Source organism: Trypanosoma conorhini (genome assembly GCF_003719485.1).
Source record: "Trypanosoma conorhini strain 025E chromosome Unknown Tco_14.4_contig_00005, whole genome shotgun sequence".
Classification (NCBI taxonomy): Eukaryota; Euglenozoa; class Kinetoplastea; order Trypanosomatida; family Trypanosomatidae; genus Trypanosoma; species Trypanosoma conorhini.
In genome coordinates, this window is record NW_021704091.1 from 50,155 (window position 1) to 62,388 (window position 12,234).

The 12,234-nt window shown below is 59.3% G+C and overlaps 4 protein-coding genes across 4 annotated transcripts, besides 8 other annotated features; all 4 read left to right on the forward strand.

Moving 5' to 3' along the window:
- Positions 1–130: 130 nt before the first annotated feature.
- Positions 131–150: a microsatellite.
- A 306-nt stretch (positions 151–456) lies between these two features.
- Positions 457–492: a microsatellite.
- A 125-nt stretch (positions 493–617) lies between these two features.
- On the forward strand, positions 618–4,628 carry Tco025E_00282 (uncharacterized protein; the record flags this gene model as incomplete). Its single annotated transcript, XM_029367226.1, has 1 exon — positions 618–4,628. The coding sequence occupies one exon, from the start codon at positions 618–620 to the stop codon at positions 4,626–4,628; it is 4,011 nt and encodes a 1,336-aa protein (XP_029232686.1).
- A 270-nt stretch (positions 4,629–4,898) lies between these two features.
- Positions 4,899–4,925: a microsatellite.
- Positions 4,926–5,210: 285 nt separating this feature from the next.
- Positions 5,211–5,238: a microsatellite.
- A 45-nt stretch (positions 5,239–5,283) lies between these two features.
- Tco025E_00283 (glycosyltransferase) lies at positions 5,284–7,266 on the forward strand (the record flags this gene model as incomplete). The annotated part of the gene is made up of 1 exon (XM_029367227.1): positions 5,284–7,266. The coding sequence occupies one exon, from the start codon at positions 5,284–5,286 to the stop codon at positions 7,264–7,266; it is 1,983 nt and encodes a 660-aa protein (XP_029232687.1).
- An 8-nt stretch (positions 7,267–7,274) lies between these two features.
- Positions 7,275–7,296: a microsatellite.
- An 11-nt stretch (positions 7,297–7,307) lies between these two features.
- Positions 7,308–7,348: a sequence feature (A-rich).
- Positions 7,349–7,646: 298 nt separating this feature from the next.
- Positions 7,647–11,120, forward strand: Tco025E_00284 (uncharacterized protein; the record flags this gene model as incomplete). The annotated part of the gene is made up of 1 exon (XM_029367228.1): positions 7,647–11,120. The coding sequence occupies one exon, from the start codon at positions 7,647–7,649 to the stop codon at positions 11,118–11,120; it is 3,474 nt and encodes a 1,157-aa protein (XP_029232688.1).
- Positions 11,121–11,545: 425 nt separating this feature from the next.
- Positions 11,546–11,579: a microsatellite.
- Positions 11,580–11,638: 59 nt separating this feature from the next.
- Tco025E_00285 (putative small nuclear ribonucleoprotein) lies at positions 11,639–12,019 on the forward strand (the record flags this gene model as incomplete). Its single annotated transcript, XM_029367229.1, has 1 exon — positions 11,639–12,019. The coding sequence occupies one exon, from the start codon at positions 11,639–11,641 to the stop codon at positions 12,017–12,019; it is 381 nt and encodes a 126-aa protein (XP_029232689.1).
- Positions 12,020–12,053: 34 nt separating this feature from the next.
- Positions 12,054–12,085: a microsatellite.
- Positions 12,086–12,234: the final 149 nt, after the last annotated feature.

Consider the following 12,234-nt stretch of genomic DNA (forward strand, 5'->3'; position numbering starts at 1 on the left):
GGGGGNGGGGGGGGGGTCGGTTGGTGGTGTTTTTGTCGTCTGCGTCTGTGAAGAAGTTGGTTCGTCACCGCTGTTGGGCACGAGGCCAAAGACGGAGTTGTTGTTTTTGTGTATTTTTATTTTATATTTATGTATGTGTGTGTGTGTGTGCCTTCTGTGGGCATTCACGCGTTTGGCTGCCGCGCTTCTTCGAACTTCACGCCATGTGCATGGAAGCCGCACTTACTGCACTTCTGTTTCTCTTTCTGTCGCTGAAAAGGTAGGGGAGGCAACCACAGGGAGAAGCGATTGGAGGGAGCGAAGAAAAGAGCGGCGCAGAGGGGTGCTTCGTGCCGGCTGGCATTGCGGTGTACGGCTGCACACTGCCGTCCCACTCGGCGGGCGAGGAGGGGCTCGAAGCACCTCAAAGGCAAGCGCAGAGTGGGAGGTCTGTGTGTGTGTGTGTAGGGAGACGCGAAAAAAGAAAAAAAAAAGAAAAAAAACAAAAAAAAACACACGCACAGAGGGGGACGCGTGTGTGCGTGGAGGCGGGAGGAGTAAACGAGACGAGCTGCCGGCAGTCCGAAGTGGGGCTTCCGGCGGAGTTGGGGGGAGGGCGGCGGAGCGGCGGGGACAATATGGCGCGGTCCTCCACCAAGCCGGCGCCTGCCCCGATGGCGCCGCGTGGCGTCCGCGGCGCGGGCAGCAATTACCCGACGTTCTCCGGCGCCGCGGCGGAGGAATTTAAGCTGCGGAGCGCCGCAAACAAGGCAGTGAATGGCGCCAGGGGCCCTTCTGCCCAGGGTGGCGGGCCACAGGCAGCAGCGAGGAGGTCGGCGTGTTTTAGTGCAAGATCAGACTTCAACTTCTCGCACCAGGCCCTGCTGGGAAGCTGCTGGGAGATGCGCGATGTGGAGAGTCTCTCCACATTCCTCGCGCGCAGCGTCATGAGGAACGTCCCGAAGACGGTGCACAAGGTGGTGTTGTCCTCCAGCAGTGGCCTGGGCTCCCTGCAACGTGAGGGCAAGTCTTCCTCGGCGTTCTTCACCTCAGCCGCTGCATCCACCATATCGTTGCCTACATTCGTCGGTGGGCACACTAGCCCTTCTACGTGCGCGGGCGGCAGCAGCGGCAGTAGCAAACGGGGTGTTCAAAAGCATTCGCATTGGATCTCTCTCATCCAGCTTCAACCTCGCGGCCCAAAGCAATGGGATGCTTTTTCAGTGCCGAATCCGGGCGGGGGTGGCGTACGCAGGTACGATCGGGCCCCGTTTGGTTCCACGCCGGGAGAAGAAGTTGCGGCGCCGTGCAAGTGCATGGGGGGCTGCGGGTGCCTGCCTCAACTTTTTTGCTCGCGGCGTAAAAAAGAAAGGCGTGGACACTTTCTTCATTCCCACTTACGTTATAATGTGGACTATACGTGTGCTGGGCAGAAGGATAAATCTGCCTTCATGCTTAAAACCCAAACTTCAGATGACAAAAATAATGCCTTTCTGAAGAAGCACGGTCTTTGGCAGAAACTTGGTACACGCTTACGTCGATGGGACCGCGTGGATGTATTTTCCCCGAATGTTCAGTCCCTTCTCCTCGCCGCAGCAAAGGCGCAGACGGAATCCGCCACCACCCTCTTGGGGCCTCTCCTCGGTGGCTATTCCCCCCTTCTTGGGGGGGATGCCAGTTTTGCCGCGGGCGGCGCTTTCCTTCATGCGAAGGAAACGGCGGAACCCGTTCTTTTGGGGGAGGGCGTCCCGTCCGCTCCCCCGCGGAACTCCGTGGAATCGGCCGAACCCCCGCCACGCTTTCCAGAAAACAGTCTGTACTGCCATTGTTTCGCGTTGCCCACAAACTACCTGCAGGAGCTGCAGGCTGCTGTGGAGTCTGTTCAGGTAACTGCCCTGACACCGGTAGCCTCCACACAGGACATGGAAACTGCGTTGGGGGGATTTGCTGGCCCGACAAACGGAGCTCCGTTGCAGGCGCCGTCTGCTTACCACGGGAGCGACAACCAAGGAAGTGCCGATTGCAAGGCGTCTACATCCACGGTGGCAGCCCACGCCCCCGCCAAGCGTTTTGGCCCGGCGCTGACGGAAACTGATCTGCCGCAGCTTGAGGTAGATGCACTGGAGCCTGCTTCCGCCGGCGGCCAAGAGCCACAGCCGCCTCCTTTTCAAGCTGATGCAGGGAACTCCGTGACGACCGCGCCTGCACTCTCCCTGTCCCTCCAGTCGTCGCTGCCCACGACGATTCTTTCAAGTGTTATTGTCAGCGCCTTTGAGCTCTCCATTGATCCCACCAACGGGAGACCGAGTGATTATTGTCGCTTGAAAGTTCAGTATAGTGAAACGAAGGCGCATTCTAGACATAAATTTGGTGAGGGCGTTGCAACGAGCGTCATGTACGGCGGGGTGCTCGTTGTGGAGTGCACCAGCCATGCGGCCGTGCATGAGCTGGAAAAAGCGCTTAAAAGGCAACAATGGCGAGGCGAAAAGAGGAGCCTTGGTGTGTGGAGAGGAAGGAGTCAGATGCTTCGAGGCCAGGGCAACGCAGGCGGCCGTCGCAGTGCGCAAAGGGCGCGATCCAGCACGCATAGCATTCCCGTTGTGAGAGGCGGCGAGGATACGCGGTGTGGCGGGTGTGTACCGTCGGACGACCCCGGGCAGCTCGGGTGGTACCGCGTTGTGTACTGCATGGGCGGTGAGAGGGGGAGCAGCTGGGCCTCAGACTCCAACGTGGGGCGGCAACCCCGCGCGTTCGACACGGTTAGCGAGCACACAGGGCACCCTGCCCTCACCCCATGGCTCGAGCTGAAAAAAGTGGTGGCGCTTGCCGCTTCGTGGGCCCGGCGTCTTCTCTCCGACCCCAAGTTAGTCGAGCCGATTTCGGTGTATGTGCAACGGTTTTCGGGCATTCTTCTTTCTTTAGACCTGATCTCCGATTGGAAGGACCAGCTGCAGCAGCTGATTACGGATTCAGAGGAGGAGAAGGAATTAACGCCGGCTACACGCGATACGTGCGCGACTAGGGAGCTTGATTTCCTTCGGGAGGAAGACCCCCGTATGGCAAGTCCCTTTGCTATGGCAGACTACACTCCGTCCGTCCCTAGTGTACGAAATACCTGTCGTCCGCTGGCACCCTCTTTGGTGGGAGGCGCACGCCGCTCTGCATCCCTGAGCTCAAAAATAGAATCCATCCATCAAACTTTGTTTTCGGAAACGAGGGACAGTGTAAGCAAAACACGCCCCATTGAATCCCAGCACAAACAGCTGAGGGCAAAAATGCATTGGGGCGTAGTGGCAGGCTCGGCCGAAAAGTCGAACTCAAACCAAGAGAATGAGGTTCCCTCTGAGGACGACGACAATGAGGCGCTCTGGGAGATGTGCATGATGGAGGCAACGGCTCTGGAGGCTGAGCTGGCGGAGGTGATGGATGCCAGTCAAGAAGCAGAAGACGAGTTAAGTGCATTAGGTGGCAACATTCACACTTTGAAACGTGCCTTTTTGCCCAGTACTGAAATGCATCGATTGGAGGTACTATGCACCTACCTAGAGACCGCTATCTATGAACCCGAGGAGGTTCCAGAGCAATATGCTTGCATTGAAGGCCCCGACTGGTTTCCGTGCCTCGCTGCGGTGCTGACAAACCCACGCAATTCCCTTCGTGGCATTAACATTCTCTCGCCCGTGGAGTATGCAGCCCTCCCCCAGCTTGGGATGCTGGCGGGTCTCTTTTTCCATGAGTGTGCGATGAAGTCTCTTTCGAAGCTTCGCCTACGCTGTGACGTTTTCGAGTATTTCGACTACCTTCACCCGGAGTTGCATAAGACAAAAAGTTGGAACCCACTGAGGCAATGGTGGGAGGCCTTGTGCGGCGTGCCATCGAGAGAGGAGTGTGCTCGAGTGTGTGAGTTGGTGTCCCTCTTGCAATGCCGCGAGTGTAGAAGCTCTCGATGCCCGCCGTTTATTCTGACCCGGCGGCAGCTGAGAGAAGTGCTCTTCACGCTGCTGGGGTCTGTCGTGGAAAACAACCAACAGCCACATTTTACGCTTCAACTTACAGACAGGGGAAACTACAGAAGCCTGCGGCAGACATGGAAAAAGCATGGACTTTTCTCTGGCCTCCGGAACATAATGAAGTGCTGTACAGTCGCGGATGAAATTAACGCGCGCTATCGCTTTGAGCTCCACCGCACCAAGGATTGGATTCGGAACAATAACTCATTGCCCCCTCAAAAGAGGGATTGCTTTTGGACAAGTATGCCAAGCTTCGGAGCGATGGGCGGTAATCCGGAGGCGATTGAGCGTGCACTTGCTGAAGCGGAGCGCCGGCCCTATTGTTTGCTACTGCGCCATAAACACCCCGCCTCCTCCTCCTCCGAGTCCTTCAGTTTTTGGCGCGAGGATAGTGCCTGTGAGCGGTGTGACTCCGGCCGAGCGTCAGCAAGTGATTGGCGGTGGACCTATGGACTTGAATCGGTTGGCACGCAGCGGATTGTAACGACCGAGTTCGAGTTTGATGCGTGTTACCATGCGCATTTTATCGCCGGTGAGATGCATAATTTTGTCGATCGCTGCAACACGCAGAAAAGTAGCGGGATGAGTTCGAAGGGTGGGGAGGTGGTTGCGAAGAAGCTGGTTACGCTCTTAATTTAGCTTGCTGCCGCGTCCACGCCTCCCACGTGGAGAGTAGAGGGGAATGAAGGTGCCTCCCGGCATCACTGTTGTTGGGCGTACCGCAAGCCGCAAAAAGCATCAAAGAAGAAGAAAAAACAGGGGTAACGGGGGGATCCTCCAGGCCCACATGCACATTCCCCCATGCGTCCTCTTCCCCCCTTTTTCGATACATGCTATTTGCCTCTTTTGCGTGCTGAGGAGCGGAATGGTGGATACTCACTGATGTGTGTTGGCGTGCCCCATAATAACTTTTTTTGTGTTTTTGTTTTTTGTTTTGTATCGGTAGTTGCGGTAGAGGCTGCGCAAAGGACAAGTGTGTGTCTGTGTCTCTATGTGTGTTTTTTTCTTCTTGCGCCTGTTATTTTTGACTGCTAGTGCCCCGTTTGGTGCGGCGTAGCTTCTTTCTCCTCCCACTTCCTTGTGCGTGCGTGTGTCCTCTTGCTTTTGCTGGCAGGCGTGGCAACCTTGTAGTGTGGATGGGCGCAGAGGCGTGCAAGGACCGTGCACCATCTACGCTCGTGCCCCTCTACCTCATGCGTTTGCTTCCCCGCCCCCCTCCCCCACACACACACCGATACACACACACTCAGGTACAGGGAAGGAAGGAGCGAGCGAGGGCAGGAAGAAGTTATTCATGCATGCGAAGGCGAAAGGCGCGCGGCGGCCTTCCTCACGGCAACACAAGTCGCTGATGAGGTGTCTGGAGGTTTGTGCAAGAGGCCCAGTCGATCAGCTTTGGCTCACACTTGTCCTGCTGCTGCTGCTGCTGCTCTTATTGTTGTCGCTGACGTTACTCTTGCGTCCGGAGCCCTTCTATGTCCCGGGCAGCGATGGCGATACTGTTCTCGCCGCCGCCGCCGCCGTCAATTTCAGTGGTGCCACTGCCTCGGCCGGTGTGAATGCCGGCGATGGTGTCGCTGAGCCGACGATCCAGACGAGGCGCTCACGCACCTTTTTTTTACCGTACGACGACGGTACTGCGGAGGAGGAAGAGGACGAAGGAGGCGCGGGTGACACCGACCCTGACCTTCAGAGGGAGGCGCTGGACGACACGGAGATGCAGTCGCTACGGGGCAGCTATCGCCTTTACCGGAACGCGTGCCTTGCGGGGAGTGGGACGCGGCTGCAACTCGATCGCTCTTTGGGGAATAAAACGCCGCAACGAGACGTGGCTCTTTTTATCGCACACGGTGGTGCGTGCGATTCCGGGGCGTTGAGCCGGGCGATGACGTCGCTCTTTGCATGGCTGCAGCAGTGGGGGTTGTCACTGGGGAGGCGCAACACGTCGCGTCTCCCGCTGTGTACCTCAGGGAGGGGGGTTCCGTGCACGGTCACCATCCTCGTTGCTGTGGCCAACGCTGGAGGCGGCCGCTGCGGGCGCACGGATCGGTTTCGCTTTGACCGCTCCCGTCTGCTGCACTGGATTCGTGTGGTGACGGGGCTTTTTGACCTGCCGCCGTGGTGGGGCGACGAGGGCAGCGCTGCCGATGAAGTGGCCGCGACGCGTTACGTGGTGGTGGAGCTGGGAACTGGTAGGATGGAGGCGTCAACGTCGGTGAAATCGTCACCGCAACGCGCTTTCGGATGCTATTCGCACGTCGTGCGCACGGGGGAGGGATCGCCGCGTTGGTTTCCCTCCACTTCGATGGCGCACCGCTTTCGCCAGCGATGGTTGCGGTACTTGCATCGCCAACGCAGTCAGACGGGGCCGTTGAGGTCGGATCCAGTTCAGGCTATGACTGCCATGTGGGGCGCACAACCACTCTCCCCGGTGCTGCGCCGCATGCTCGTCGGCGCCGTCATGAGTAATACGACGCTGGCGGAGGCTCTTGGGGGACAGGACGATGGCGGCGTTAGTGGTGGCGGCAAGGCAGCCTCCTTGCTGCCTGCGCGGCGCCCCGGCAACCGTTTGGCAGGGGCCATACTTCCTCGCACGCCGGCAGAGGCGTCGTCCTTGCGAAACACCAGTGCGCTGCGGCTGACAGTCTTGCTGCCTCATGCAACCGAGCAGCACGACGTGGAGGAGATGGTTCTGTACCTGCACCAGAAGTTTGGGCAGGCGTGTCGTATCCAACTTTTCTACATGTACGGCGAGAGGCCGGCCAGCGCTGCATTGGAACACGTGACGGTGTCTTTTGCGCACGGGGACTATCTTGAGTTTTTGCGAGTGCTGGCGCTGACCGACCTTCTGATCACCCCGCATCGTGCTGCGCTGGCCTCGATGGTAGTGATGCAGCCGGGGAGTGTTGTGGTGGAACTCTTTCCGCGTCTCTGTCGTTCCTCTCTGTACCTGGAGTTGGCTGTGGCGATGCGTGTCGTGTACGTTAGCCACGAGGGCGAGGGGCAGGCGGCTGCCAAGGCGCACCCCCAGCCTGGCGCGGGCAGCACTGCGGGGTCGGTGGCGTGGGACGTGAGAGAAAACGTGTCGACGCCTGCGGCTGTGGCTGGCACGCCGCGGCGTCCGCTGCGTCTCTTTCATCCCGTGTCCGCGTGTCGTCATCGGCGCACCACGGGCGTCTCCGCCGCTCGCCTCTATCACGTGGTGAAGAACGGCCTCTCGTCGGTGTGGCTGCGCAACAGCCGCTTCTCCGGTGTCATGGCCTTTGACCGCCGTTGAGACAACATCTCCCTCCCTCTTTCCCTCCCTTGTGAAGAAGCAGGAAAAGGAAAAAGGAAAACAAAAGTAAAAAAAAAAGGAAGTCTGGGGGAGGAGAGGAGAGGCGAGTCAAGTTATGCTGAATAGTTTCAGGAGAAAGTGACCACATCCATCTTTCGTTCTTCTTTTTGTTGTTTGTTGATTCTCAGGCGGCTCCTTGCCACTGTTGGTTTTGGTCGCTTTTCAACCACACTTCCCCTTTTTATTTCTCCACTTCTCCTGCTCGTCTTTTTTTTTTTGCGCCTCTGAGGAGTCGCTGCGCGTGGGTTATTGCTGTGGGGCGGAAGACGCCCGGGTGAGAGGGACGGCAAGTTGGGGGGTGGGGGCGTGGGGAGACCTGCATGCCACGGTCCAGCTTGCTGTGGGACGGCACCGGGGCCTCGGGGAGCGCCGCCACGAGGAGCGTTGGCGGCAGCAGCGATGTGAACCCAAGCATGGCGTCCACGCACACACGCAGGCCGCCGCGGGACGACGAGCAGCGGCGGCCGCCTCAGCATGAGCCTGCGCCGTCGTTGCCGAGTATTATTCCGTCGAGGAGCAGCGAGTTGTCCGTGCATGGGTCCGTCCACGGTGCCGAGGGCCACAAGGAGGAGCGTGGGACGAGCAAGAAGGAGGCCCGACGGGCCCGCGGTCGAATTCCAATGATTGAGCAGGGACGCCATGGCAAGGGGCGGCAGGTGGCACTATGCAAGCAGTGGATTGAGTTGCACCGCGAGGAGCAGGCGGGGGCGCAAACGCTTGTCGACGTTGCACGAGAACTCTTCTACAATGTCATGGTGCGGTGTGACTCCGTCATTGTGGAGGATGGTTACGAGCAGATGCAGCTGTTGGCGCTAAAGACGGCAGCGAGTTGTTTTCTCCTGGAGGAGATCGTCAAGGCGCTTCCACGGCACGAGGTCCTCAGGCCATGTGTGGTTTTTTTGCTTCGTGCTGTGTACGTGCCCGACACGCAGGAGATGCGAGACGCGCTTGGAGGCACGCTGGAGTACCCGTGCCTGTTGCAGAACTGCCCTCTAGACCCCGCCACCCGCGCGCTGCTCTCCCGGTACGCACGCAAGACGTACTTTCTTGCCCACCACGAGCTGACGCAGAAGGTGATCTTCCACGCCCATTCCAACGCCTCCCACCTGCAGCACTTAAAACGCCTTCCGCGTGTCTTTGCGCTGATGAGCGCAAACTGGATCAAGTCCTTTCTGCGCATCATACTAAAGGCATGGCAGCACATTTGTCGCATGCGGCGACAAGCTGAGCAGAAGCACCGGGCGAGGTGGGCGCGGCGATTTGCGGCGGGGCGAATACGAGCGGCTGTGCGGCGATGGCGGGTGTATGCGAACCTCCGGCTGCAGGGGGCGGCCGCCGCGGAGAGCATGAAGGCCCGCATCGAGGGCCTGAAGCAGAGCACGCGGAGCCTCGAGAACGAGATCGCCTCCCTCTCGGAGGAGAGCACGCGGCTGAGCGCGGAGATCGAGGCGAAGGGGAACCTCCATGTCCAGTTTGAGAAGCGCATTGCCGAGATGGAGCAGGAGTACAAGGACAGGCTGGAGCAGGTGCGGCAGATGGACCAGGTCGGTAGCCGCTTATTGGACTCGCTCCTTCTTCAGACGCCGTTCCCGGCGAGGATGGAGACACTCTCGCCGCTGGAGGTGCTCGTCCTGTGGGCCAACACAACACTTCTGCAGAGCCCCCTCGGCTCCCTCTTCCTCTCCGCCACGGACGAGGATTTCCTGAGCTCCGTCGACAAGGTCATGGATAAGCGAAAGCAGAAGCGGCAGCAGCAGCAGCAGCAGCAGCAGCAGCAGCACGTGAATCTGAGTGACATCTCTGAGGAGGACCTTCCCTTCTCGCCGCTGCTGGCGGAGACGACGACGGTGAGCCTGCCGATGCATCGCTTCCTCGCACTCATTCGCGCGATGGATTACGACGCCGGCCCCAGCAAGGAGGACCTCAAAATGGTGTGCGCATCCGACATGCGACTGCGGTCGCTGCGGTCAAAAATGGAGACCGGCAGCGAGGTGGTGGACCTGAAGGACCCGGAAACGGCTGCTGTGTTGGCGTCGGAGGCAGTCGTGGGGCGTACCCTCGTGGGTGCGTACGAGGCGCTCACAGGCACAAAGTGCATTGTGACGGGGGACCAGTTGCTGACACGGAGGCGTGGCATTCAGCTGGTATTTCTTGCCGGCCTCATGTGGTATTTCTCCAACTGGATGGAGAACCAGGTGCGGCGGCAGCGCTCCACAGAGGAGTCGCGTCAGCCGCTCGCCTCCAGCACCGTGCTGTCCTCTGCCGACCTGGATGTAGCGGGAAGTGCGGGGCAGGGGCAGCAGGAGGGGCCCACCCCGGAGAACCACCTGGGCGTACGTGACCGGAAGTATTTTGAGTGGTACCGCCCCCCGCAGAACCACCTCGGGTGGATGGCGAGAGTGGAGAACCAGCGGCTGTGGATTGCCGCCTCTCTGAGTGCGCTGCATGAGGCGCTGAACCTGGCTGTTGAGGCTTACCCCCTCGTCCCCGCCGAGGTGCAGGAAGACACACCGGAGTTCTTGGAAAACGTGACCTTGAAGAGGTTGTCGGACATTCTTCCGAAGGAGGCGATCACCTCGAGCGCCTTCTTTCTTCGCCTCGCGCGGGTGGTTGAAAACGCGCTTCCAAAGCTGCGGGCTCTCTTTCTGCAATACGCACAAGAAGATCGCGCGGCCGATGGTAGAGTTATTGGGCCTCGGTACATCTACTTCATTGACTTTTGGCGCCTGCTGCGGGACTGCCGTGTGATTGGGGGACCAGGGAAACTTCACCGCGCAGTGGTACGCCACATAGTTGGGAATGTCTACGGAAGCAACGGGGCACCTGCGGGCGGCAGAAACCCCGGTGAGGGGAGCATCGCGCCGAGGTCGCGGAGAAAAGCCCGCTCCGTGCTTCTGTCGACGGAGATTGATGTGCGGGGTTCACACTACCGGTTGCGCTTCAGTGCCTCGGAGTTCATGGAGCTGCTCTTGCGCTGTGCTCAGGCGTGGGACAACCTGCGGCATCAGCAGCTGGAAAAGGAGCTGGAGTCGTCCCACAGAAGGAGGCCCGCGGGGGAGCTTGTCGCCACGACACCGGTCTCACGGTCCTCGGTTGTGATAATAGAAGACGTGGCCGCGGAGGCCGACGCGGGGGAGGCGAAGGAAGAGATGAAGGAGATCCACTACGATATGTACGACATGACGTGGGCACTGCGCCCAGCCGCGGTGCGGGATTTCTTTCACGAGTGGATTATTCCGCATGGCTTTCGCGGTCCAACGCTGGAGCCGTTTCGCCGTGCCATGCGCCACCCCAAACTGCGGGGCCACATTATGGCAAACTTCGATGCCCTCTTTAGCCTCTTTTCGGCCTACGCGGGCCCGAAGGAGGCGTACGGCATGCCCGCGCGGCTGCCGGATATGGAGTCGAGTATGCGGAGGTTGCTGCAGGACGGGCCCATGAACATCCTCTCTTCTACAAATAGAGCCAGTTTCACTGCCAACATGAGTGCGTACCTACAGAACAATAACATGGGCATCGTACGCGTCATGACCGTGAAGGCTGCACAGCGCATGGCTGAGTCTTTTGACTGGTTCCGTATTCGTCGCTTGACGACGAGTGCCATTGAAAACATTTTTACCGCGGTAATTGCCGATGCGGAACACGAGCCCGACGTCGTCTTCTACCCCGAGTGGATCGACATGCTGTGCGCCGTGGCGCAGTACTATGACCCGGACCCAACACGGCCCCTTCACGAGAAGTTTGTCCCCTTCCTAGAGGAGCACGTGCTGCGGTACTACAACAACACCTACTGAGGGGAGGAGGCGGAGGTTTTGGCGTTGCGCCCTGCCCTTTTTTGTCTGTTTGTTTCTCTGCGTGTGAGTGTATATGTGCGTTTCCCCTCCCACACGACTGCTGGGCTTTTTACTCCTCTCCTCCACTTTCTCCGTCTGTGAAATGGCGGGGTGAGAGTAGGCGCGGCAGTTGTAGAATGTAAACTAAAGAAGGGTGAGGAGAGATTGTGTGCGATGCACAGAGACTACGACGCAGTTCTTTTCTTACACCGAGCCGTCTCCCCCTTTTCTTCTTCGCTCGCTCCCGCTCCCTGTCCTTTGCCTGTGTGTGAGTGAGTGTGCGTATGACGGCGGCCCGAGCCTCCGAAATGCCGCGTGGTCGTAGTCGTCTACGCTTATTTTCTTCTTTTTGTTGTTGGTGTTTTTGTGTATATACACTCATGTCGCACACACAAACACACACGCACACACACACACACATATTGCAGGTGTCTTTTGCATTTAGGAGGAGACGCGGAGCGTAGGGCCGTTGTGGGGCGATGGAGGGCGCTTCGGTGCAGACGATACCGTCCGTACTGGCTGCCGGGGGGTATTTGCAGCACTCGCTGGTGCGTGTGGAGTTAACGAACGGCATAGTCTTGACGGGGCGCGTTCTCCAGCTTGACGCGGCGACAATGAACATGAAGCTGGACGCCGTCACGGACACCGCCGTTTGCCGTCGCCGCTGCGGCGAGGAGGGCGGAACGGTGGAGTGGGAAACGGATCCGGCGGCCCTGCGGTGCACCAGCAGCGTGGTCCTCCGTGGCTGTCACGTTCGCTACATCGACTTCGTCGACGAGGAGGCCGGTGGTGGCGGTGGTGGTCGTGGGCTGCAGGAGTTGACAGCGGCGGTGCGTGCGGTGCGGCCGGCCCTCGTCTGAGGCGTCGCGGTGGACCAGTCGCGCCGTAACGCCTCGTGTGTGCGACTCTGCGTGCATGCGTGCGTGGGCGCCGAACAAATGCGTCTGCGTGGAAAAAGAGGGGTGCAGAGAGAGAGAGAAAGGGAGATGGAAAAAAAAAAAGTGTTCTTGCGCCACGTCCTCTGCGGCGGGTAGTTGCGGGGGGGCGCCCACGTATGCGTTTACCCCATTTATTC